This window comes from Lepidochelys kempii, chromosome 6 (genome assembly GCF_965140265.1).
Source record: "Lepidochelys kempii isolate rLepKem1 chromosome 6, rLepKem1.hap2, whole genome shotgun sequence".
NCBI lineage: Eukaryota > Metazoa > Chordata > Testudines > Cheloniidae > Lepidochelys > Lepidochelys kempii.
Window position 1 is genome coordinate 127,706,826 of NC_133261.1, and position 22,363 is coordinate 127,729,188.

The 22,363-nt window shown below is 46.2% G+C and overlaps 1 protein-coding gene across 16 annotated transcripts in view; it reads left to right on the forward strand.

Moving 5' to 3' along the window:
* TRIM9 (tripartite motif containing 9) overlaps window positions 1–21,346 on the forward strand; it is a 128,635-nt gene extending 107,289 nt beyond the window's left edge. For 4 of the 16 annotated variants that reach the window (XM_073350161.1, XM_073350162.1, XM_073350163.1 and 1 more), the window contains exons 8-13: window positions 6,972–7,160; window positions 10,321–10,362; window positions 11,145–11,168; window positions 12,676–12,979; window positions 14,837–14,999; window positions 19,167–21,346. In XM_073350161.1, the coding sequence (XP_073206262.1) occupies window positions 6,972–7,160; window positions 10,321–10,362; window positions 11,145–11,168; window positions 12,676–12,979; window positions 14,837–14,999; window positions 19,167–19,229 (785 nt within the window). In that variant the 3' untranslated portion in view covers window positions 19,230–21,346. Of the gene's footprint in view, window positions 1–6,340; window positions 6,454–6,971; window positions 7,161–10,320; window positions 10,363–10,800; window positions 10,991–11,144; window positions 11,169–12,675; window positions 12,980–14,836; window positions 15,000–19,166 lie in introns of those variants that run through there. The other 12 variants (XM_073350165.1, XM_073350167.1, XM_073350168.1 and 9 more) reach the window with 6 other exon arrangements.
* Window positions 21,347–22,363: the final 1,017 nt, after the last annotated feature.

The following is a 22,363-nucleotide window of genomic DNA, read 5'->3' on the forward strand; positions in this document are numbered from 1 at the left end:
AGCACAATGGCGTTGTGCTTGGAGCCTTCTTTCCAGCATTTGTCAGGAGACAGGCTTTCAGAAACCGATCTTTTGTTCACTGGAGTCTTTTTACTTGAATGGCTCCTTTTTTGTTACTCCAATGAAAAAGAAAAAGAGCTAAATGTGTCCCAAAGCATTTTCTCCTCTCAGAAGCACTCAGAGCTCTTTGGGCCCAAAACAGAGAAACAAATTGTGCCTGTATTCAGCTTAAGTGTATCTGAGTGAATCATTGAACAGACCCCTGCTGCACTGACAAGTGGTTTGGGGTTTAATTTCTGGCCTATTCCGCAGAATTGGGCTGCTGAGTGCAGATTTGCATGAGCATGGGTTTGGCAGAGTGCTTTTCCCTTCTGCTCTGCTCCGCAAACTGCTGGAGCATTTTAGTAGGAGGGGAAGTGAGAAGAAAAGAAGAGGAAGGCGCAAAGAGAAGAAGATGGTTGGGAACAAGGCCGTGCTGTTACCGTTGTTAATCTCGTTAGTAACTCGTTACTAACTGCTCGGCTGAAGGCACTTGGAGGTCTGGTTCATTTGTTTAATTACTGATTTCCAGCTCTGGCATAAAAGGACTGATTCAAAATCCACTGAAGTCAAGGTGAGTCTTTCTGTTGACGTCAGTGCACGCTGAAATAGACCTAGGGAACCATGTGCCGTGCCACGCCCCCACCACGACCTGTCGTACAGCCGCAGGAGCAGTGAAATAAGTTTTCTCCCTTAACCAGGGAGACAGTGTGAGGAGCAAGTGGGGCAGGCAGCTCAGAGGGGACGATCTGGGGAAACCTCACCGGGGGGAGGAGGTAGTGGTGTGTTAGCATCTCTCTGGGCACTTTCACCCTGCATGAAGAATAGGACGGTCCAAGCTGCAGGAGATTGGTAGGGCGCGTTTTGTAAAGTAAAAATGTTGAGTTTCAAGGCAGGTTCCATGGGGATTCGAGTATCTATGAACAGGGCAAGGGTAATAAGCTCAAGTGTCACAGCATCTGTAGACGTAGGCCTCGATCCAGCTCCGTACTTCAGCCCCTGCTTAGCTGTAAGCACACGCGTGAGAGTGCTCCTCGAAGCCAATGGGACTGTTCCCAGGCAATAGATTCCTAAGGTGGTAGGGACCTCATAAATCTGACAGACAGGCAATCCTCATAAACATGCTCTCGGTTGTCTGAAAGGGCAATTTTGCTGTCCGTTTTAAGAGATTACAATTTGCTCTTTTAAGGGTCATGCTAGATGCCTGCAGCAGGGCCGGATGGACTCCTAGCTATGAGGATGTTAATTGCTCAGAGCCATTTTAGGCAGACAGTCCCACAAGATGAGCAAAAACATTCTCCAAGTCGCCTTTTTGTTTCCCAGACAGGAAGAGCCACATACTCTGTATTTAACCATCCGACCTAAAAATGGCAGCTATTTGTCTGCTGTTGTTAGCAAGGAACTGAGCGCAGTTGCGGCTGCATGATAGCTTGAGATCGTTTCATCTCCCCAAGTTGGTGGCAGGTTATTGTATGGGTAGCCCTAGAAAGAGGTATTCAAGCAGACATGTCTCCTGTCTGTTCTCGGATAACAATTTATGTCACCCTCCCTTAGCAGGTTTACAGGGCATTGGTACTGTAAATGTGGACTAGCCAGACTTAATTTTCTATCGTTGGTTGCTGATGAGATCCTTGGATGAGGTTCCGCCCCCGGTTTATTTTTCGGTCTGTCTTTTCTTATCTTTGTGGTGCCCAGAGTAGGTGATTTCATAGAAGTTTTAGAGCTCCAGTGAAACCGGCTTCCAAGAGAGGCCTTAGAGAATGGCCTGGTTCCAGTGCACGGCTCAGATCTGATTAGGACACAAGCAGACCCTCACACGAACAGCCGGTTTTCCTGAGGGCAAAGGACAGGCCAGGCAAGAGGTAACTCGGAGTCACTGAGCAGTGCAGAAGGTGAGGATTAGAACACAACAGGACAGACTGGCAACCTGCCTTCCGCAGTAGGGAGCAGTATTGCTGGGGATGGAGACCTTAGATCTGGTTTAACGGAAGTGTGACAGCATGACTCTGTGTGAGGGCAGAATTTAATCCAGACACTGAGTGCCGGAGCAGTCTGACAGCACAGCGGGCTTCTCCAAAGCTGTTACCCTGTCGGAGGGTTGGCAGACACAAAAGATCAAGGCAGGTGTACATGTTGCAGACCCTTATGCTCAGATCTCATCTCCTCCTTCCCTTCCGCTATCGCCCAGCGTCCCTCTGCCTTTTCTGTCAGCTCGATATTCTCATTCGACCAAGCTGCATCCAGGCCCCATCGTAAGACCCAATTATCATGTAAGGCTTTGTGCTAGGATGGGCTGCTGCATGCTGGCTCTGAATGACTTGGAGCCCATTCTGGTGGAGCAGGTTACCATGAAGTCCTCTGAAAGGTAAGCAAACTAGAATAAGGGTTGGAGCTTAGGTTTCCCATGGCTATCACAAGCTTTCAGAATCACCAGGCAAGGGATGCTCTCAGCTTCATCGAGAGCTTCTGCTCACAGCTGCCTGCCTATGACGTACGGAAAGGTTGTCGGGGCAGGCATCAGGATAATGACAGGTTTCAGAGTAACAGCTGTGTTAGTCTGTATTCGCAAAAAGAAAAGTACTTGTGGCACCTTAGAGACTAACCAATTTATTTGAGCATAAGCTTTCGTGAGCTACAGATCACTTCATCGGATGCATACTGTGGAAACTGCTAGAAGACATTATATACACAGAGACCATGAAACAATACCTCCTCCCACCCCACTCTCCTGCTGGTAATAGCTTATCCAAAGTGACCACTCTCCTTACAATGTGTATGAAAATCAAGGTGGGCCATTCCAGCATAAATCCAAGTTTAACCAGAACGTCTGGGGGGGGGGGGGGGGGGTTAGGAAAAAACAAGGGGAAATAGGCTACCTTGCATAATGACTTAGCCACTCCCAGTCTCTATTTAAGCCTAAATTAATAGTATCCAATTTGCAAATAAATTCCAATTCAGCAGTTTCTCTCTGGAGTCTGGATTTGAAGTTTTTTTGTTTTAAGATAGCGACCTTCATGTCTGTAATTGCGTGACCAGAGAGTTTGAAGTGTTCTCCGACTGGTTTATGAATGTTATAATTCTTGACATCTGATTTGTGTCCATTTATTCTTTTATGTAGACACTGTCCAGTTTGACCAATGTACATGGCAGAGGGGCATTGCTGGCACATGATGGCATATATCACATTGGTTTATGTGCAGGTGAACGAGCCTCTGATAGTGTGGCTGATGTTATTAGGCCCTGTGATGTTGTCCCCTGAATAGATATGTGGGCACAGTTGGCAACGGGCTTTGTTGCAAGGATAGGTTCCTGGGTTAGTGGTTCTGTTGTGTGGTATGTGGTTGCTGGTGAGTATTTGCTTCAGGTTGGGGGGCTGTCTGTAGGCAAGGACTGGCCTGTCTCCAAGATTTGTGAAAGTGTTGGGTCATCCTTTAGGATAGGTTGTAGATCCTTAATAATGCGTTGGAGGGGTTTTAGTTGGGGGCTGAAGGTGACGGCTAGTGGCGTTCTGTTGTTTTCTTTGTTAGGCCTGTCCTGTAGTAGATGACTTCTGGGAACTCTTCTGGCTCTATCAATCTGTTTCTTCACTTCCACAGGTGGGTATTGTAGTTGTAAGAATGCTTGATAGAGATCTTGTAGGTGTTAGTCTCTGTCTGAGGGGTTGGAGCAAATGCGGTTGTATCGCAGAGCTTGGCTGTAGACGATGGATCGTGTGGTGTGGTCAGGGTGAAAGCTGGAGGCATGTAGGTAGGAATAGCGGTCAGTAGGTTTCCGGTATAGGGTGGTGTTTATGTGACCATTGTTTATTAGCACTGTAGTGTCCAGGAAGTGGATCTCTTGTGTGGACTGGACCAGGCTGAGGTTGATGGGGCGATGGAAATTGTTGAAATCATGGTGGAATTCCTCAAGGGCTTCTGTTCCATGGGTCCAGATGATGAAGATGTCATCAATATAGCGCAAGTAGAGTAGGGGCGTTAGGGGACGAGAGCTGAGGAAGCGTTGTTCTAAATCAGCCATAAAAATGTTGGCATACTGTGGGGCCATGCAGGTACCCATAGCAGTGCCGCTGATCTGAAGATATACATTGTCCCCAAATGTAAAATAGTTATGGGTAAGGACAAAGTCACAAAGTTCAGCCACCAGGTTAGCCGTGACATTATCGGGGGTAGTGTTCCTGACGGCTTGTAGTCCATCTTTGTGTGGAATGTTGGTGTAGAGGGCTTCTACATCCATAGTGGCCAGGATGGTGTTATCAGGAAGATCACCGATGGATTGAAGTTTCCTCAGGAAGTCAGTGGTGTCTCGAAGGTAGCTGGGAGTGCTGGTAGCGTAGGGCCTGAGGAGGGAGTCTACATAGCCAGACAATCCTGCTGTCAGGGTGCCAATGCCTGAGATGATGGGGCACCCAGGATTTCCAGGTTTATGGATCTTGGGTAGTAGATAGAATATCCCAGGTCGGGGTTCCAGGGGTGTGTCTGTGCGGATTTGATCTTGTGCTTTTTCAGGAAGTTTCTTGAGCAAATGCTGTAGTTGCTTTTGGTAACTCTCAGTGGGATCAGAGGGTCATGGCTTGTAGAAAGTGGTGTTGGAGAGCTGCCGAACAGCCTCTTGTTCATATTCCGACCTATTCATGATGACAACAGCACCTCCTTTGTCAACCTTTTTGATTATGATGTCAGAGTTGTTTCTGAGGTTGTGGATGGCATTGCGTTCCGCATGGCTGAGGTTGTGGGGCAAGTGATGCTGCTTTTCCACAATTTCAGCCCGTGCACGTCGGCGGAAGCACTCTATGTAGAAGTCCAGTCTGCTGTTTCGACCTTCAGGAGGAGTCCACCTAGAATCCTTGTTTTTGTAATGTTGGTAGGGAGGCCTCTGTGGATTAGTATGTTGTTCAGAGGTATTTTGGAAATATTCCTTGAGTCGGAGACATCGAAAATAGGATTCTAGGTCACCACAGAACTGTATCATGTTCGTGGGGGTGGAGGGGCAGAAGGAGAGGCCCCGAGATAGGACAGCTGCTTCTGCTGGGCTGAGAGTATAGTTGGATAGGTTAACAATATTGCTGGGTGGGTTGAGGGAACCATTGCTGTGGCCCCTTGTAGCATGTAGTAGTTTAGAAAGTTTAGTGTCCTTTTTCTTTTGTAGAGAAGCAGTGTGTGGTGTAAATGGCTTGTCTATTTTTAGTAAAGTCCAGCCACGAGGAAGTTTGTGTGGAAGGTTGGTTTTTTCTGAGAGTATCCATTTTTGAGAGCTCATTCTTTATCTTTCCCTGTTTGCTGTAGGGGATGTTGATCAGGTGATTCCGCAGTTTCTTTGAGAGCGTGTGGCACAAGCTGTCAGCATAGTCTGTGTGGTATGTAGATTGTAATGGATTTTTTACCTTCAGTCCTTTTGGTACGATGTCCATCTGTTTGCATTTGGAAAGGAAGATGATGTCTGTCTGTATCTGTACAAGTTTTTTCATGCAGTTGATAGATTTGTGCTGGAAATGGCTCACCTTGATTATCATACACATTGTAAAGAGAGTGGTCACTTTGGATGGGCTATTACCAGCAGGAGAGTGAGTTTGTGGGGGTGGGGGCAGAGGGTGAGAAAACCTGGATTTGTGCTGGAAATGGCGCAACTTGATTATCATACACATTGTAAGGAGAGTGATCACTTTAGATAAGCTATTACCAGCAGGAGAGTGGGGTGGGAGGAGGTATTGTTTCATGGTCTCTGTGTATATAATGTCTTCTGCAGTTTCCACAGTATGCATCCGATGAAGTGATCTGTAGCTCACGAAAGCTTATGCTCAAATAAATTGGTTAGTCTCTAAGGTGCCACAAGTACTCCTTTTCTTTTTGAGGATAATGACAGTGCACTTTGAGAATAGGGTGGTCACAAAAGACCTGGATTGCCATGGTGTGACAATGAAATCTCACCTACACAGCGTGGTAGCCTGCAGTCACTGTGAGACAGATCCGCTGCCCATTGAAGTGAATGGGAGGACTCCCAGAAGCTCCAGTGGCCATTGGATCAGGCCTTCAGATCACAGGGTTAACTCCTAACAAAACTCCTATTGGAAGGATCAGGTGTCAGTGTTGATAGATACAAAGAGTTATCCAGAAACTCTTAACCTGTGGAACTCATTGCCAGGGGATGTTGTGAAAACCAAAACTATAGTGGGGTTCACAAAAGAACTAGATACGTTCATAGAGGATAGGTCCAACAATGGCTGTTAGCCAAGATGGGAAGCTGGGAGTGGACAACGGGGGATGGTTCACTCGATGATTACCTGTTCTGTTCATTCCCTCTGAAGCACCTGGCATTGGCCCCTGTCGGACGACCAGATACTGGGCTAGATGGACCATTGGTCTGACCCAGTATGGCTCTTTTGATGTTGTTGAACACACCATCCTGTACCACCTTTGGGTAAGGTGGGTTTTTGAGGGCACTTTTAGTAACACAGTTTAGATCAGCCTTGCAGAACTGCATTGACAGGTTACCAGCCCAACACAAACCCTGCGCAGCATGCCCTTTCCTATGAGGAGTACAATGAACAAGAGAGTATGTGATAGCATTTAAAATACATCTGCTGGGCCTTAAGTATGGTAAGATGTGCATCTCCTGCGGTGGGATACGTTACTGTGACACCTTCCAGGATTTGCTACAAAGAGGATTTAGCCTAAGAAACGCTGATCAGATTTGTCTTCAGCTCCACAAGGATGTTTTTGAAGATCCAGATATGTTTACTGGTCACAGTGTCAATGATACGGTATTACTGAGTGATATCTGTGCTCCAGAACTTCCTGTGACCTCCTGCCCAGCACACATGTTGAGCCTATGCATGCTAAAGTGTCTGTGTTTTGCACCGGGGGCTCGGCTCCGGTAATGGTTTGAAGTCAGCCCGCAGATTTCTGATGTGGGGTTTGCATTGATCTTACGTTTAGACACAGAGTCAGAAGAACAGACCCTCCCTTTTCCAGTGCCTTTGGAAAGATTTCAGCTCCGTAGAATGAGTCCTTTCTCCTCCACACTTAATCTACAACCCAGCTTCTCGGGGAGATCCTACTTTGAGCTAAGATCCTCGTCCCACCCGCTGAGCTTGCATTCTTCTTTGCAGTCTCTGAATTCAGCCGGTGAGCCGAGCACGTCTGGCATTTCCTCTTGATCTGTGCTTTTGGGCAGCTCTGAAGTATTTGTTTTGTTTTGTTTTGTTTTTTTCCCATGACATTCATATGCCAGGGGGACACGTTATTCTGTTTGTCAGTGGCCTGCTCCCGAAGTGAAGGGAATTTGGATGATGTAGCTTTGTGGTGTATATTTCTATGTAACAACAATACCATTGTCGCTGTCATTTAACGGCATTGATTAGCAAGCCCCGGTGCAGTGCAGAATTCCTTATGTGATAGCTGTTATGACCAAGGGAGGAGCCGGGCTGGAATTACGGGAATAGGCCTAGCACAAGCCTCTGAGGGAATGCTGGGGAGATACGGGAAGGTTCCAGGAAAGCCAGCTGCTGCTGTAAGATTTGTTCATTGCAACTCTTTTTAAGACTCGACCCAACAGACCTTTTTAAAAAGATATGTTAACAAACACAAAAGCAAGCAGGGCATTGAGTGGGTCATAGCCACAACTCTTCTCATCTGAAGACGGTACAGTCCCTTTTTAAAAGCTGCTGAGTATCTACCGCTCCCTCTGACTTAACTTTGAGTGGTGGGTGCTCAACACCTGGCAAAATCAGGCCCTCTGATATTTAAAGCCTCTTTTTCTGCAGGGGGGAGGAAATAAGAACATGAATAAAATTCTGAGTAGCGTGCAGGACAGTTGGTTACAAGCACAGCCCACCAGGTACCCTGCCTGCCTCCATATTCCTTGCTTTAGTGGATTGTGACAAAAGTTTAGGCTGATTCACTGTGCAAAGTGCAGCCATAGTCTCCTTTGCCTTGCGGTGAACAGCGACTAGCACAAGGAGCGGCAGGCATAGCTGTTTCGTAATCATGGAGAACAATTTTTTGCACATTTCTTATTTCTAAGATCCCAGGGCCTCATTCTCCCATCGTGCCAGGTTTAAACCAGTGTCACTCCAGTGGTGTGACCCCCCACTTACTCTGGTTAAGCAAGGGGAGAGTGGGGTCCCTTTTATTTTGTTTCCATCTCACAACTCGGATTGAGGAATGCTGCAGCATGACCGTTGCCAGAACATACAGGGGCCCCTACCCCCTGTCAGCAACCTTTCTTCCTTTGTGCTTTTCTGTTGTTCATTGTACTGCTGCTGGCTTGAACTATGCTTTGTTATTGGACGTTTTGACTTTGTGTCCAATGTACTGAGATCTATTGTAACGGCTTTGATTAATACCTGTATGTGGAGCGTGTATCTTCGGGATCACGGGCTGAGGTCTGGGAAGCGGGTGGGAACGGGGGACAGGAGTTGGATTTTTACAAACACATCTGACCACTTTGTTCTTATTTGTCCTGCTGATGGGTAATTTGTATTACAGTCGACCCCAGAAACCTTGGGGGAAAAAAACAACCCTTTCGGAAGGGGACACAAGGCATGATTCATTAAAACTGCCTCAGCTACCATTGCACCATTTTACACAGCAGGAGTTAAGTGCTGCGTGAGGTTCAATGAGAAATACACAAGATGTACCCTGACTGGAGGGACCGGTGTGAATGTGCTAGAGGAAAACATTGGCACAGAGAAAACACCTCCATTTTTTACATGCAAATAGAAACCAGTCACAGGCCCATCCGGAGCAGTCCAGCCCTAACATAGTCTGACAAAATGGGATCGCATCACTCCCATGCTGGTTCTTCTTTCCCCCCGGGGCAAAGATATCCCCTTGTCTCGACAAATCACTAAGGATTAATATGGGAAGAACAGTTTGTATGAAGCTACAATAGCGTCTTTATCAAAATAGATACATTTGGGCCCAATTCTCTGGTGCGGTGCAGCCACTTTGCCCTGTGATGCTGGCAGAATCTGGCTGTAGAGTTGACGTAAATGACCCTAGTCAGATTACCCCAGTGCAAGGAGAACCCTTCCTTCGCACGCAGACAATATGGAGGATTTTACACCACGTCCTCCCCGGCCATCAGTGAAGCTGGGGAAAAGAGGAGATGGGGGTGGACTCCTACACTATGCAATCCCCTGTTTCAGCCCTTTGGAGCTGTCTGCAGCTAGTAGTTAGAGCAGTCTCCTGGCTGAACATGGGAGCTCCAGGATATGTCACAGGAACCATGGAAGGAGGTTGCATGGCACCTGTGCACACTCACTCTGGCTCTGCTCAGTGATCAGCCTCTAATTTTCATGAGTACCAAATGCCATCAGTAAATGTTCAGTGTAATGTCGTATAATGATGCTTAGCTCTCTCTGAGAGGACCTGTAGCATAATTATTCTTAAAATATGGCAATAGCTAAACTAGAGTTATGTAGCTACATAAAACTCACCTACGTTAACATGAAAAGTGATCAAATGCTCGGTCAACCTTAATCCACGTGCTCTTTTTTGTGCGGGGGGGGTAGATTTCAAATTATTTTTGCAGAATAACTAGATATTCTCGCTGGAGAAAGTTCTCTCTACGTCAGATGCTGTCTACCCATCTTGTTCTGATTTCTTTCCCCAGAGGAAGTTGTGGACAGTATTTTTGAACGTGCCGTGCGTAAGGAGATTTACTGAATGGGGAAAAAGTTTTCTTTTTGCTGCTAGAGGCTCTTTTTCAGAGGCCAGTACAATCCATTGGACTCTTATGAAAATAGAGACCAGGATCTTCAAAAGCGTCCACCGATTTTTGGGTACTTTTGGTTTTTAGGTTCTCACCCAGTGACACTTTAAAGGGTCCTGATTGTCAGCGAGCAAGTGTTCAGCTCTTTCTGAAAATCAGACCCCTTCCAGGAGTCTCTAAATTGGGTACCCAAAATCACTAGTTTCAGAGTAGCAGCCATGTTAGTCTGTATCTGCAAAAAGAAAAGGAGGACTTGTGGCACCTTAGACTAACCAATTTATTTGAGCATAAGCTTTCATGAGCTACATCTCACGATGAAGTGAGCTGTAGCTCACGAAAGCTTACGCTCAAATAAATTTGTTAGTCTCTAAGGTGCCACAAGTCCTCCTGTTCTTTTTCCAAAATCACTAGTCACTTCTGAAAATCTTGAACATGGTCTTTGGCTTTTAATGAATCAGGCCTCAAGTGATCGGATCGAATGGATAATTTTGTAAGTGTTTACAAGTATTTTTTGTGAGACTGGTTGTTACGTCTTAGCTTTGATGTGTGAAATATAGTATCTCTTTATAGGGTGCAATTTTGAGACACAGTCAGCGCCTTACTCTCAATTAGGCAAGTATATTTATTACAATTAAGTGGTTCATACTTTGTTGGTCATTTTTTTATTTTTACATTAAGCCTTTTTTTGACAAAGTAAATAAACAGCTCACTATAATCAAAGACTGTTTCCTACTTTACACCCTGTTTCTCAAATGCCATCCTAGTGATTTGAATGAGGAACAGTCATTTTGGTTTGGTATTAAAGGAATTTTAAGTTCTTCCACTTGTTGGTTTTAAAGAGAAACCTGAAACTGGGCTGTGGAAATGGACTCCCCATCAAACTTTTATCCTTAAAATAAAATACATTTGGACTGTACCTCACTAAGGTGCTTAAGCATGTGTCAGACTTTAAGTACATGATTAGTCCCATTGAAGCTAATTGGATTATTCATGCACTCAAAGTTAGACATTGACTTGGCTGAATCAGGAATTTGGGTCTGATTTTTACAGGTGCTGAAAATCTGCATTTCTTGGCGATTTCTGTTGGAGTCGCAAGCGCTCTGCAGCTTGCAAAATCAGGCCCCTTAATTCTTTTTGGAAAAAGCAAACCCTTTTCAGATGACCCACCTCAGCTAAATTCACCAACTGATTCATGCACAGTGTAGTTTAAAGTGCACTTCATTTACAGTGGAGGCCCATGGTGAGTCTGTGTATAAACAAATTTCAGGACATGATTCCTGCAGTACATGGAAAAGTATGTGATCAAAAATATATTTCTGAATTCTTTATTTTAATAAATGCCAATTTTACTTCCTGTTTCTTTCCTGCATGCCTTTCATTTGGAATGACAACAGTTGACATTAAAAAACTGGTGGCAGGTATGGAACCCTTTATATTGAGCTATAAAACCAGTAAGCAAGCTAGCCTGTGAAAAGACTCAGCAAAGCAATGAATAAATCTGTTTTATTTTCAAGCAGTGTTTCCTTGGGTGAGAATATGGGCCCAGGTGTGAGACTGTGTTGTGGATATGTCAGTTCACATTTGAACTACAGTAAATGCACAGGCCGCAGGAGAGAACAAATCACCTATGAAACGTGGCTAGTGGTTTATGAAATTCTGTTACTCTGTGTATTGTCAAAAAAGTGATGTTCCATCTGTCTGGTTTACTGTATCCAAGTCGCAGTGTATTTAGAGGTTCTCAACATTTTTCAGAGCTCACATGAACTAGATTTTATAAAAATAAGGTTGAGGGCTCACTAGGGAAGTTACTCGGTGTCGTTCAATCTGTCTGTCCATGTAGATTTTTGTGTGTGCTGTTGATTACTAGACCTGCAAGCACTCCCCCCCTCACGCACACTCACACAGAGTGTCTGCTAATCTTTAATCCTCCTTCCCACACTCAACCTCAAAGCATTACTCACATGAGTAATCTTTAGTCGTAAGAGTAACTATTACTGATATTTGTATTACACTGCTACCTAGAGGCCCAACCAAAGTCAGGTCCCCATTGTGCTAGGTGCTGTAGAAACATGTAGCGAAAGGCAGTCCCTGCCCCAAAGAGCTTACAGGCTAAATAGATAGGACCAGCAACAGGTGGGAAGGAACATAGGGAAGCAGTGTATCTCACCCAAGGTCACACAGCAAGTCAGTGGCAGAGCCAGGAATAGAAATGGGCTCTGCAGCATCCCAGGCCTGTGCCCTACCCACTAGACCAGAACACCCCCCCAACCTTTGTGTAAAAGTTTGCACGATCAGGCTCCATGACTCTAGTGTCGCTGGTTTGCCAGTTGCCAGGCCCAGGTATCAATAGCCTCCATCAGTGATTCCATGCCCGCAGGGATCATTTGTGAGCAAGGAGACCTTTTCCCATGGGTAAATTCTACTGAGCCAGTCCAGTCTCTCTCTACTTTCCTCTGAGTTTATAGAGAGCCAGTTCCCTGCTGTACTTAATCATAGAATCATAGAATATCAGGGTTGGAAGGGACCCCTGAAGGTCATCTAGTCCAACCCCCTGCTCGAAGCAGGACCAATTCCCAGTTAAATTATCCCAGCCAGGGCTTTGTCAAGCCTGACCTTAAAAACCTCTAAGGAAGGAGATTCTACCACCTCCCTAGGTAACGCATTCCAGTGTTTCACCACCCTCTTAGTGAAAAAGTTTTTCCTAATATCCAATCTAAACCTCCCCCACTGCAACTTGAGACCATTACTCCTCGTTCTGTCATCTGCTACCATTGAGAACAGTGATAAGCACAGCCTAAGCCCACTGCTGGTTGAGCTTCCTTCCTGCAAGGTGATGCATGGTGCTTCTCATCCCATCTGTGTGGCTTTGTTGCTGGAATGGGTTGTTTCAGCCATACTAAACCACTATCCTTTGTGTATTTCCAGTGGCCTGGTTTTCGTTCGATCCCGGCTCTGCACACTCTGACATCCTCTTTTCCAATGACAACCTGACTGTCACCTGTAACAGCTATGATGACAGGGTTGTGCTGGGGAAAACTGGCTTTTCCAAAGGGCTCCATTATTGGGAGCTGTCGATCGATCGTTACGATAACCACCCAGACCCGGCCTTTGGCGTGGCTCGTGTTGATGTCCTCAAGGATGTCATGCTAGGAAAGGACGACAAAGCCTGGGCAATGTATGTGGACAATAACCGGAGCTGGTTCATGCACAACAATTCACACACTAACAGGTATGCCACAAACCCTGGAATCAGGTCTTCTCTAGACTGTCTTTCTCTCAGAGATCAAGGCCCAAACTCAACCCTGATGTAAGCCACTCTTCAATGGCAGCTGCACACATGTACACTGGGAATGGATTTGCTCCCTAGAGCCTAAAGTGAAGTCCTTATGCTTAGCGTAAACTAGGGGCAGTTTAGGCATCTTTGGTATTGTACCTGCTACAAGAACTCTTCACCTACTGTACTAAGAATGAAATGATCCTGGTCTATCTCTGCTTCCTAGTCCTCTGAACATTCATCCGTCTATCCTTGCAGAACATTTCACCACCCGTGAGTAATGCACTCATCCCACACTCCTGCCAATAAACCTGTATCACTTTTATACCATCCAGAGTGCTGTGCTGAGGTGTAGAAATTCTGTCTCCATTTATCCGTGCAGGCCAGTGTGTCAGGATTGTACGCTTATTTTGTAAGCAGTGCATTCTTCCCACAGGCTCTTCTGCCCTGTCACTGGTAGCGTATGGTTAACAATTGAGTGCAGTTGGCCACCACTAGACCAGATGAGTAGATGGACGTGCCCTGCTCAACCTAGGGGGTTGTAGGTGGGTGAGACCCACCTGGATGCCATTAGCATTGAGCTCAGAGAATTATTCTGGTTGTGTTTGTGTTTGAGATGAGACTGGCATGTGCAACCATCTTAGAATACACTCTGGAGGGGGTCTCATAGCTCCTGTGGCTCTGTCGTACTTTTAAAGTGACAGCATGTTACCCTTTTGTGTCTCCTACATGTTCCCTCCACATAATTCCCTATGACCCTTCCTTACCTGGAGGGAAAGGGACAAGGGACAGTGTCTGCGGGCACCATACGGTGGAGGAACGTGTAATGGTATTAAGTTGGGTCCATTAGGCTATCCATTGTTACTCTCAATCTTAACATGGGAACAAGAGTTCCCTGTACAGTGCAAAGCTATTTTATGGCCCTTGGGATTCACCCATCGGGTTTGGGAGTCTTTGCATTGACTGCAATGGGAGCTGGATCAGGGCCTCAGCTGCTAAGTGAAAAGTGAGACTCCGTAGTAATACAGACTAGAATTTTAAAAGTGGTGATAGACTGTGATGTTCGTTATGTGTTGTGGAACACCAGACTTTGGCGTGTGGCACAGTCTTACGGCACTAGTGTGTACGATTCCCGGAGATGCTCTGATTGTGTAATGGTTGCCTTACTTCTTTTATCCTGGGTTCAGTAATCCACAGTTTGGGCCAAATTCGGGGATCCATACTCATTCCTCAGCCTGGCAAACGCCCACTGACTTCCCAGGTGACTCCTTATGAATGGCTGAGCCGCTGTTTTAAAAGTTCAGAGAAGCCAGTTTTTTCCCAAGTCTCTGCAAACTATGTGATTGTCCTCTGAGGCGCAATTCCGCCCTGAGACACACCTCCCTGCAGACGCTTCCGTTGAAGATAATGGGAGCCCCGTGTTTGTATCTAAGGGGCAGAATCTGGCCCATCATCACTAGGCTACAGTATTGTGCAGTTAGTGTGTACACGTGTATTTGTCCCTTGAAGTGTTTTTAGACTACACTGTTTCACTGAAGACTGCCAGGAATCAGGGACGGGGCTGGATTTCAAATTAGGGGCGCCGGCATTCTAGGGGCGCCATACCTCTCTAAAACTGTGGAACACAAAGGCCAGCTGTAGGCGTGGGGGCGCTGAAGATGCTGTGCCTAGCGATGCGTAAGGTGTAAATCCGGCTCTGATCAGGGGTGTTGTTTTGTGCATTTCAGGGAAGCCATTCTGTACAAACTCTGTAGCAAGGACTGTGATGGCATTAAGTGATGCACATCATCTGACTTCCTCTTTCCCCAACAGGACCGAAGGGGGAATAACAAAAGGTGCCACGGTTGGAGTGCTCCTTGACTTAACCAGGAGGACCCTAACGTTTTCCATCAACGAAGATCAGCAAGGTCCTGTGGCTTTTGAGAACATGGAGGGCCTGTTCTTCCCTGCCGTCAGTCTGAACAGGAATGTGCAGGTATGTGCTTTGTCAAAGCGGTTTCACAACAGCAGCGTATGAAAGATCTGAACTTGATGGCGAACTCCTCCCGCCTTTCTGTACATTTAGCACCATTCTTATCCGCTAGAGCGTTCTCAGCAATGTAAGAAAAACCTCAGCAGCTGCTAGAAGGGGTGAGAGCCTTTGTGGAACAGGGCAGTTTGGAAGATTAAATGTAATGACCCAGCTCACTGGTGAGCCACTGACGTCAAGATGTGCCTTTGGACAGCGCATAGCTTGTTCCTTATACTTCTTCTCTCCCATGGATGGCAGGAGAACAGGAGTGCCGCTGCCTTTGGCTCAGAGGAGCTTGGCCACTCAGTTTATCAGCATCCTCCAGGAATCGCACTAGTTATTAAAATGCACTTGTGTGATACCAAGGATGTTCTGCTTCCTGTTCCGCACACAGCAGTTTCAAACACAGGCTCTCCTTTGAGTTCTTGACCATTCACGAACTCTATCTCTGCAATGAAGACTGGAAGACTGTTTAATATTTGTCTTGCTCTGAGCTACTCTGGTATTTTTAGTCTCAATTTTTATTTGCTTCCATCCCCCTTGTTGTCCTCTTCAGAGCGTTATTGGTTTCATTCACTCGGCAGACACTCACTGAGCCTGGTTTTGGTCAGCCCACTTTATCACCCTTTGCTTCTCTGAGCGCTGCACCATTGCCAAAGGCTTGTTAAAATCTTCCTAGAAGATGCCAGGAAGAAATAAGCTTGAATCGGTTAAGTCAGGACCTTTCAGGCAGTTTGATGAGGTGCCCACGTGGTAGGTTCCGTTATTTATTTGGGACTATATTATGGACATCAAAGGTAACCTTCCCTCGGCAGGAGAGAGAGACACAATGCAGCCATGAGCTCTATCCAGCACCCATGAATCAGAGTCCCATTGACTTCAGTGGGATTTGGATCAGGCCCTTGAGCATAAAGGGGGAATTGGCTAGAAGTGCAAACATTACTGCACCATGCTGTTTGGGCAGGTTGTAGGCATAGCCTGCCCAGGAACATACCTGTAGTGGCAGGAGAGCAGCCCTGGGAGGAGCCTTTGCGTCCCGTTTTCTAGGGGCGGAGCGAATGCAGCTGGTGATTGAATTTTTCCCATCTACTGGGGTAGCATTATGCCTGAATAAAGGGCATCCCCCATCTCTGTGCCCCACAGGCTCTAAGAACCGTAGCCTGGCCCTTTCTTCACAGTTGATCCAGCGTTAACCTGATTTTATGGAGATCTGAGACTCTGGTGATTATTCTGAATACCATTATTAAATTGCTAAGCAACACAGTCCTCAGTAACATTATGATTTTATATTGAGCCGTGACCGTGTGTTCAACACTCTGTGGTACTCGTATGTGTACATGGGTGTGATATAAATATACAATATATATATGAGTTTAATTCCCATCTCTGCATCCTTTACTTTGTCCCAAGAGAAGAGAATATTTATCAAACCCCATTGCTTCCTGACAGATCAATAGAAGAGGTAACGTTTAAAATCCCCAAATAATAGAGAAGCCCAAGGACATGCTGATAAAAGTACTGCTCATAAACTCAAGACATTCATTATCCTTTTCCCCCAAAGGTGTGTGAGTAACTCAAATGGCTTTGTTAGGATTCAGAAGACTTTATTTTGGATAAACTCATTTATAAATTTGACTCTAAAACCTCTACGTTATTTTGAAAGTAAAGAAATGAGTTATGCTTCCTTCCCATGATGAATGTGAGAATTAAACTGTGCAGAAAGGAGAATAAATCTGAGAAGGGACAACTCTACACAGTTGTATGCATATCAGTGATCTAGACAATAAAGCAAGCTACAAACTCTGTTACACTGCTCACAAAAACTGGCAATCCTTATAGGTTTTGAGAGTGTAAGTCAGCCAATTACAAGAACAAAGAAGGACATAAATCCACACCGAGTAGAGATCAAGCATAGGAGTTTTTTACGTACAGCGCTGACGGAGTGTCACCTCGCTTATTAGGTTCAGAGACACTGTCAATCAATTGATTACAATGGAATATATGGATTTTCCATGGGCGGGGAAAGTGACAGGGTAGGCAGTTCCACACCCCCAGATAGGTTTAGCTGCAAGACATGATAGCACAGTAGCCAATGGTCAAAAGGTTACCTAATGTCTCCGCCCATGATCTCAAGTTAACAAATTAACATTTAGCATTTAATTAGTACTTTAATAAATGTATTTGTACAGAATATATATTGAATTCAATTTGGGGTCCATAGGAATGAAGTAGCTCCTTTGATTGTCCAACAGATACACATCTAGGGTTAAAAACAAAGAAACAGTGAAAGTATATGGCAATAAAGATTGTCTTTCAAGTTGCTTATTTGTGTTTTAAGGCAGGCATTGGTTCCTGGGAAAGGGAGGTGGGAGGAGGCCATATCTTATACTGGCATGTTTGAACCTTTTATAAACTCAAGGTTGGATGTGTGGGAAGAACATCTCCCTACAGAAGAAACTAACACAACAGAAACAGGGCTTCTTTATTCTATTTGCAACTTTGAATAAGACACAATTATTGACCCCAACATCTGGCATTTGCTGACCAGGCATATCTTTGCAAAAGCAAGGTTATCTTTGGTTATTCTGCTTTCTCTTAGCTATTGCTACGCCTCTGACCTCTTGACCAAACTCTGGACTTCGGGCCTGTACACAAATCCATATACCAGGTTATTACATCAGCAATGGATTTTAACCCTTCAAACAACCAGATGGGTTATTTTCCCTAAACAGAAATCCAGCAGTGGTTTGGCCATCTCTCTGGTTGACTGATGAAGTCTTCTCTTTGTCAGTCATTTTCCAGAGAAAAGCAAATATCGGTTTCTCTAATACGTATGTCCTAACAGATGAAAGAGAAGTGCTCTTCTGTATTCCCTGGATCTGTAGTGAAATCTGTGCATAGAAAGTTCTCTCCCGTGTATTTGCAGAGATTGTCACAGACACAAAGGGGAGTGAGGGAGTTGGGCGCCTGATTCCTTTTTGTGCCTTTGAAATCCTCTCCATTGCATACTCCTTGTTCTGACGCAATTGCTGCATCTGTATATGCTCAGTTATCAATGAGGGGACAGCCCCTTCCCATGTCTGTATTCCCGCCCAGAGAAAATGGTACCAGGGGACCTGCTGCTGCCGGAGACCAGCGGTGACCAGTGATGCCTTGGAACACAGCAGAGGCGCTAAGGGCAGGGAAGCAGGCAGAATTTCTGGAGCCCACAGTTGTTCTAGGGACCCAGCATCCCCCCAGAGCCTTCCTCCTGGAGCTCAGTGCACCCAGTCATGTGATCCCTGCTCCTCTGATTACCGACCACATGTGGGTGATGCTCTTCTGGTGCCACCCAGCCTTTCCTGCTCTGTGGCCTTTGCCTTGCGTCCTGCTCTTGGTTCTGCACGGGGATGGAAAGATGAGTGGGAATTAAAGGCACCGTGTCAGGACAGGCCTGCCAGAGATGTCAGGAGAGCATCTCTGGTGTTCTCGGCGCCACGGGTACAAGGGGGAGCAGGCAGCGAACACGCCACTGGGCATGAGGCAGCAGCAGGGAATACCAAACGAGGGGACGAGGAGGAGAAGCATGGAGACGATGAATATTACAGGGGAAGGATGCATGGCCAGGGGCCCAGGGCTCCCAGTGATACACTTGGCTGCCCTCTATCCCAGCGAGGACCTTTCCTCGCTGCAGATTCCTCTGGGCGTTTTGGAAGACTGGTGGTTTTTAAAGATGGGAACCAGAGCTTGAATCCTCGCGGGATGAGAATGGTGCAAGCTGTGCACTATCAGCCAGGTCCAGGCAGGGAGCCCGTGCGCCTCCACAATGACACCAGAGGCGTGTCCTGCCGAGCGCTCTGTGCTGCTCCTCTCACACTGCTCCTGCTGCCGCTACATGCGCTGCTGATGGCCGTACGCATGCTCCAGGGACTGCGGGTCCGCCACAGCCCTGATGCGCCGTGGCCTGCAGCCTGTTTCACTGGTCGAGCAGAGCAGCCAGGGCACGCTTGTATGCCAGAGCAGAACACCAGCTGCACACGGTGCTGCTTGCACGGGGTGTTTAGACCCCTTACTCACGTAAGCAAAGTTGGGATTTAGCCCCAGGTGCGTAAGAATGCCGATTGCTCTCTGGTAACCGGGCTGTCGTTGCAGGTGACTCTCCACACTGGTTTGCCGGTCCCTGAATTCTATACGTCCAGGGCATCCATGCAGTGATGAGACTACTGAAGCCAGCTGCCTTTTCTCAGGATGAGTCAAGAGAGCTGCTTTACTTTGTGAAGAAGAGACCTCCTAGGAGCCGGGGAATCTTTGGTCAGCTGGTAACTGGAAAACCAAAAAAAGAAACAAAAACGAGAAGAGAAGAAACTGGCCTTCTCCAGTCTTTGTACTCCACGACCGCACGGCAAACCCGCTTGGCGACTCTCTGGCACTGTACTGTGCGTGTTTGCTTTGCTGTTTAGATCTTTTGGCTGATAAAGTACCTAGCTAGCCTGAGATGTTATTCTGTGTCAGCTTTTCGGTTTGGGTCATTGGTTTGATTTGCTATTATTTTTAAATGTGGGCTTTTCATTTCCTCATAACAGTGTGGTTGCTGTTGACCAGTTTAGCTGCTGCCGTCGCAAGTGAAACCCTTCCAATTACTTTCGACTGAGTTATACATCAGACAAAAGATGCTGTCTAAAGAAACCAAGGAGAGACTTGGGAGCAGGGGGAGGACCCTTGGTGGGCAAGCATTTTCTGATGCCAGTCAAATTACCTCCGGTGATGTTACTTTCCCTGTGGCCTTTCTTGTAGAGCACCCTCAAGCATATTTGTAGACATTGGTCTTGGATTACCAGTTAGTCTATACAGAGCCAGGTGGAATGCATCAAGTATTGGGAGACCATCATATCTATTATAGCAGATAGGGCCAAATTCTTCCCTCACACGTGGATGTGGCTCACACTGAAGTCAATGCATCCCTGGGCAGGATTTGGCCCAAAGATATTACTTTTAAATACCAAGAGATTTGCCAGGGCTTCATCAGACCACTGTAATTAAGATGGATAGGTAGCCTGAGAAGATAATTACATTTCTGATGTGATGATCACTTGGTTTCAGTAGAATAATTAGATGTTAATTGAACAGCTCTGGTTCTATAATTTATCATTTCCAAAGGCTTTTCTGTTTAGCTCAGTAGGTGGACCGGGCTGTTTACCATCCTCCTGTTCCCAAGCACTGCAAGGCAGTGTGGATTTGCGAGAGGACTTGATACAAGCATTTGCACCCACTTAGTGGCTTTATAATCTGCACTCTACATAACGGTGCCAGCTGACACAATGCTGCCATATCTCACAGGGCCTGCAGTTGGCCCTTTTGATATTAGCATTTATTTTTTTATAGCTACAGCGAAAACCTAGCCTTAAAAAACCACCCGACAGTGTCCTTTTTTTCGTAGAGAGGATTCATTCTGTTCTGAGGTTAGCATCACTTGGGGATCAGGAGAGAACAGAGCAAGAAGAGGAAAGAGAGAGTTGGAATCACAGTCCATGGCATTCACATTCTCAGGAATAAATATGCTTGTTGCCATGCCTACCTGTGCCTAACATCAACTCGAGTTACATTCTGCTTCCATTCACAAACTTAACTTTCTGGTAATTCAGACAAATGTCACATGTAAAAACGACAGATGATTACCACTGTGTTTAAATGCCAGAACGTTAACTTTTACCGTTTCTGTAGTGAAGAAACTGCATGCCGCATGTTATTACGCTTTCCTTTGGTTGATGATACTCTCTAGATTAGTTTCAGGGGCTGGAGAAAGATTCCATTTTGTTGCCCAACCATTTGCCAACTTGCCAAGCAATTGGGTTTGTTGAAAAAACATAGTTAGTTGAACTGGGGATGGGGTGGGAGGGGAAGCTAATGGAATAATATTCCAGCAAAAAGACATATGTAAATAGATAATCATTTCCTTTTAGTGCTTACCATTCTATTTAGAATGTTCTTATTTGTTATATTGTTGTTCTAGTATTAAGTTTACCTAATTTATTGAATGGGTGCTATCTTGTTCATTTAAACCTATTAGTTTATCTCAGCTACAGAAGAGCTGTGTTGCGGGACAACGCTGATCTGTTATTTGTTTAATTTCTTATGAGACTCAGTTGCCGGGCCACTGTGGACTCGTTTTTCATAGTCGTTATATTCCCAGTTCTTTATGATGTTCGTGATGCTTATTAGATTTCTAGTGACTTGTAACACATAGCTGACGCTGTACTGCAATCCTAGCTGCGTACAGCTGCTGTACTAAAGAAAAGTGTTTGCTGTTCTAATAAATGACTTTTATGAGAGAACTGCATGGGTCCCCCGAGTGTCTTTCGGTTTTCCTTGTGCAGTCACTGGGGGTATTTACCGTAGTGACAGAATTTCCTGTGTTCGGAGCAGGAGATACTTAGAGGCCAGCTGGCCACCTCCTACGCTCTCTGTGACCCCAGGAAGGAGGCCTGCGTATCAGTGTCATTGACACAGGGACGAGTGTGTCGGTAAGCAGGTGTAAGCAGGTGTGATCAGGAGCCAGGGCGAGGGGCTGGGGAGGATCCCCCCGTACACAGAGCACAGGGAGCAAATGGAGCTGGGCCTGGTGTGTGGGCTCCACACGGGAGAGGGAAGAGAGCAGGAGCCGGCAGGACTCACTTCTCCACTTCCTCCTTTCCAGAAACTGCCCCTGGGAAGCCCGCAGTGGCAACAGTGCAGACATGCCCGGGCAGATATATTACCCTGTGGCCGACCGTCTTTTCAGTGTTTCATTGCAGGATGTCTTGTGGCGTCCCTGCCGAAAACTAAGAACTAGCTGATCGTCGTGGCTGTTGCGAGATGTTCGTACGGGAAACCATTTCAGAGTGATGTCACGTAGGCTATTGCGCTCCAAAACTGCTGGAAGTGAAACTTGTCACCTGAGGCAGGGGAGGTCACAGAACTGACGCAGTCAGCACTGAGTTCACTCAATATCCATGGGGCCAGCGCAAGCCCCTGGCCAAGATGCAGGCTTGAGCATTTGCAAAGACAAAATACCCCAAGAAAGTCTCTGAACAGAGGGGACACACAGACACACACACTGGGCTACGCGCCAGTAGTCTGTAGCTGTATCGGAGAAGAAGACGGCACGAGATATTATCCATTAGGGAGGAGACACTCTACCCGCGGGAGGGTCTCCTGTGAGGGGGGTCCCAACTTTCTCGGCTGGACAAGCACAGTAAGGACTGACCATTGGGTGAGAAATACCGTATTAGACAGGAAAGGAACTTGTTAATAAGCATAGGCTAAAGATAGCCTTGTATGTTCTTCTTTTACCTGTAACCTTATGTTTCCAA